The sequence below is a fragment of the Saccostrea cucullata genome, unplaced genomic scaffold (genome assembly GCF_032062105.1).
Source record: "Saccostrea cucullata isolate Sc308-1 unplaced genomic scaffold, CSIRO_AGI_Scuc_v1 ctg1551, whole genome shotgun sequence".
Lineage (NCBI taxonomy): Eukaryota > Metazoa > Mollusca > Bivalvia > Ostreida > Ostreidae > Saccostrea > Saccostrea cuccullata.
The window spans coordinates 10,459-14,493 of NW_026921716.1; the positions used below are offsets into that span (position 1 = coordinate 10,459).

The 4,035-nt window shown below is 33.7% G+C and overlaps 1 protein-coding gene across 1 annotated transcript; it reads left to right on the forward strand.

The window, feature by feature from the left end:
* Positions 1-558: 558 nt before the first annotated feature.
* LOC134260628 (scavenger receptor class F member 2-like) lies at positions 559-3,784 on the forward strand. Its single transcript, XM_062743182.1, has 3 exons — positions 559-647; positions 2,761-3,351; positions 3,762-3,784. Exons 1-3 carry the CDS (start codon positions 590-592, stop codon positions 3,782-3,784), a joined length of 672 nt encoding a protein of 223 aa, XP_062599166.1. The 5' UTR covers positions 559-589.
* Positions 3,785-4,035: the final 251 nt, after the last annotated feature.

Here is a 4,035-nt window from a genome sequence, read left to right on the forward strand (position 1 = left end):
GAAGCAACTCAACGCACTTTGAAAAAAAAAATGTTCAAAGTGTCCATATTAAGGCACTTTGAAAAAAAAATATTTTTTTTTGAAAGTGCTTTGGCTTGGTCTCAAATTTTAACGCAGTTTGAATTTTTTTTTCAAAGTGTGTAATTTTTCAAAGTGCGTTGTAACAGACGTTGTTTTCTTTATCTTAGATTTAGAAGAATGTTTATTGCTGTTTTTTCTATTCTAAAATGTTCCAACTAGCTGTACAATAATCTATCCAAAAATATCCTCGATTAATAACAGCAATTGCTCTCTAGCTGGGAGCGTGCCTATTAGCATAACGAGGCATAAATACATGTAAATTACAGCAAAAACAAGTTCAGAAAGTGTGATCAATCTTACAGCAGGACTTATTCTCAACAAATTAAATATAAAACATTTAAGTGTTTTGTTTTTCTGTCAATTTATCTTGATATATGTTGTAAAATAGAAAAAAAAATCAGTGCTATATATAAGACAGAATTTGAAAGGCTTTAAAACAATGCAAATTTATGACATATGTCCATAATTGCTAATCAATTTTAATTTCTATTTTACTTTTGCTTTCAAAATGACTGCCCTTTCAGGGATGTGGATTTTTTTATTACTCGGAAATTTTCACTGTGATGGTAAATATACAGACAATTTTATAACTTTTCTCTGATAAGTATTTGTTTTTTTTCCAGGAACTTTACGTTAATAATTTTCATGTCTTAAGGTAACAAGAAATAAAAGAGAGAAAAATTGCATGCATAATTAAGTGAAAATTTTTATTATCTGACAGGGAAAAGGCTTTTCTCCAATGACTATTTATAACAAATGAATTTGTTGAAGATTTTCTGTCAGAGTGAGAATATCGATCAAATAATTTGTATATCATTTGCTCTTGTACGTTTTAAGAAAAAATACATAAAAAATGAGAACTGTGCTTTTTGGTTGTATAATTGTAGAATACTTTTTTGCGCTCATCAGTGTTGTTTTGTTTTGTTATATATTTCTGTTTAAATTTAACTGCTTTTTTTCAATTTACGACCGAATATATTGACAAAAAAATAATACTACATACCGGTATAAAAATACTTTCAAAGAAGTTTTGATTTCAATTATTAAATTTGTAATATTCTGAGGAAAAATATTCTTTTCTTTTTTTTTATGATTTACATGTGTAGTACTTGAAAACCACAAGTAAATTATTCATCTTTTTCATTCTTTTAAAGACGCAGTCGAAACATATTAAATATGTTTATCCTTATGTTTTTCATTTTTAACTCCTTCCAAATTACTATGAAATTCATTTTGAAGCTTTTTTTTTCAGGGGTGGGGGGTTTAAAGAAAGGAAGAAAGTATTTCAAAGGAATTACATTTCACAATAACACAAAAACATGGTTTAGGCAACATTATTGCTGATTATCCTTCCCAATTAGTGCATTGGGGACATTGGGAAGTTTTTTTTAGCTCACCTGAGCCGAAGGCTCAAGTGAGCTTTTCTGATCACATTTTGTCAGTCGTCCGTCCGTCCGTCCGTCTGTTAACTTTTCACATTTTCGACATCTTCGCAAGAACCACTGGGCCAAATTGACCAAACTTGGTACAAAGCATCCTTGCGTGAAGGGGGATTTAAATTATTAAAATAAGGAGCCATGTCCCCTCACAAGGGGAGATAATCAAGAAAAGACAAAAATAGGGAGTGGACATTAAAAAATCTTCTTCTCAAGAACCACTGAGCCAGAAAAGCTGAAACTTATGTTGAAGCATCCTAGGGTAGTGTAGATTCTAAATTGTAAACTTCGTGACCGCCGGGGGTAGGGCGGGGCCACAGTGGGAAATCAAATTTTAACATAGAAATATATAGGAAAAATCTTTAAAAATCTTCTTCTCAAGAACCACTGATCAAGAAAGGCTGAAACTTATGTGGAAGCATCATGGGACCGTGCAGATTCTAAATTGTTCAAATCATGACCCCGGTGGCTAGGGCGGGGCCACAGTAGTTAATCAAAGTTTTACATAGAAATATATATAGGAAAAATCTTTAAAAATCTTCTTCTCAAGAACCACTGGGCCAGAAAAGCTGAAACTTATGTGGAAGTATCCTGGGGTAGTGTAGATTTTAAATTGTTCAAATCATGACCCCCGGGGTTAGGTCGGGGCCGCAATGGGGAATCAAAGTTTTACATAGAAATATATATAAAAAATCTTTTAAAATCTTCTTTCAAGAACCACTGGGCCAGAAAAGCTTAGACTTATGTGGAAGCATCCTGATTTAGTGTAGATTTCCAACTGTCTAAATTATGATCATTGGGGTAGTTTGGGATCACAATATATATTACAAGAAGGAAATCTTGAAAAGAACAGAATGGTCAAAGCTTCTCAGGTGAGCGATGTGGCCCATGGACCTCTTGTATTGCAAAGTGCCAGTCTTTCAACGCTACTAATGGACTTTTGCGAGGAGCACTGACTAATACAGTTGAGACTGACTTTCACACTAGAAAACTATACGATAGCTCTTGTACGATAAAAATATCTAACATTTAATTCAACGAAAATGACGGTTTCTTTCAATGCATATATAAGTTATCCGAATTAGAAAGGTTTATTATAATGTTTTATCAAATATGCTCCTCAGCACGTGATACAAGTTTTAATGTCCAAGTAAACCGTCAACTCCAGAAGTCATAACTTCTCGTAAAAGCTCACCTAGAATGTGAAAAAAAAACTACATATTGTAAATTATATGTATTTTAGCCGTCGTCCCATGCAGTCCTAACTGTATAGATATGGAATTCGATGGGAATGGAATTTGCACCCGTGGGTGCATTGAAGGTTATTGGGGAGATAAATGTCTGAATGGATGTCCATCTTCTTGTTCCACAAGAGTCTGCAATAGAACTAACGGTCTGTGTTCCTCCTGTAAAGACGGGTATTATGGACAGAGATGCGAAAAAGAATGTTATTTGTATATTACATGCTATAAACGAGCATGTGCGCACGACAGTGGGTACTGTAGAATGGGATGTGTACCGGGTTATTATGGGATTTTCTGTGACAACTCTTGTGGTAACTGCAGCAGTGATACATGTGACAAATCAAATGGACATTGTGGGACCTGCAATAAAGGATTTTATGGAGAAAAGTGCGACATGAAATGTAGTATTACTTGCCTTAATCAGGAATGTAGAAAAATAAATGGACATTGTATTAATGGCTGCTACAGGGGGTTTTATGGTTCATCCTGTGAAGCACCATGTAGTAGAAATTGTGCAAAAATTGAATGCCTTCAAAGTGGAGTTTGTATTGGCGGGTGTAAACCAAATTGGTCAGGAGGAAAATGCGACAGTAAGTATGGTAATTTTGGGCTTAGTTGTATTTTTATACGTCATTAACTATTATCTTCGACATAAAGCTGAAGCGTTTGTATACAAGGAATTATATTTTTTCCATGTAGTGATTAGCTTACATCTAGATAAAAAAAATGAGGAAAATATGCACCTTTTATATATTGAAAGATACCCTGTGCATTTCTGACTTTTCCAAATAACAAGGTTCTGTGATCTGAACTAGAAAAACATTCGTTAATTTACAAGTTTATCAGATTAAATCAAAATAAGACATCTAATATACTTCCTTTGTCGTTTTTATGAATTGTAAATCATATCTCAGATTTGTTAAATTTCATGTTTAGAAAAGAGAGCTGTGTCTGAAAAAATTATCTGTTAGAGTTGAAACATGAATTGAATTGTTTCCAGAGATGCGAAGGAATAGTCCATGAGCCACTAGGGGTGGTCGGTACCATTTTGCTGAGAAAACGTTATAGTGATATTTGGTAAGGAATACCCTTAACTAGTGAGAAAATGTATGATACCATCAAATCCGTTGTGGCTTCAACGCTGCAGACACAGTTATTGGCCTTTATTTGCTCAAATTAAGTGTTCTGAACTAAAAATATTTGCAACCTGCAAAGTATTCGTCACACAGTTGCCAACCATCATAAAAAGTTCTACCAGGATTACTCAGATATAT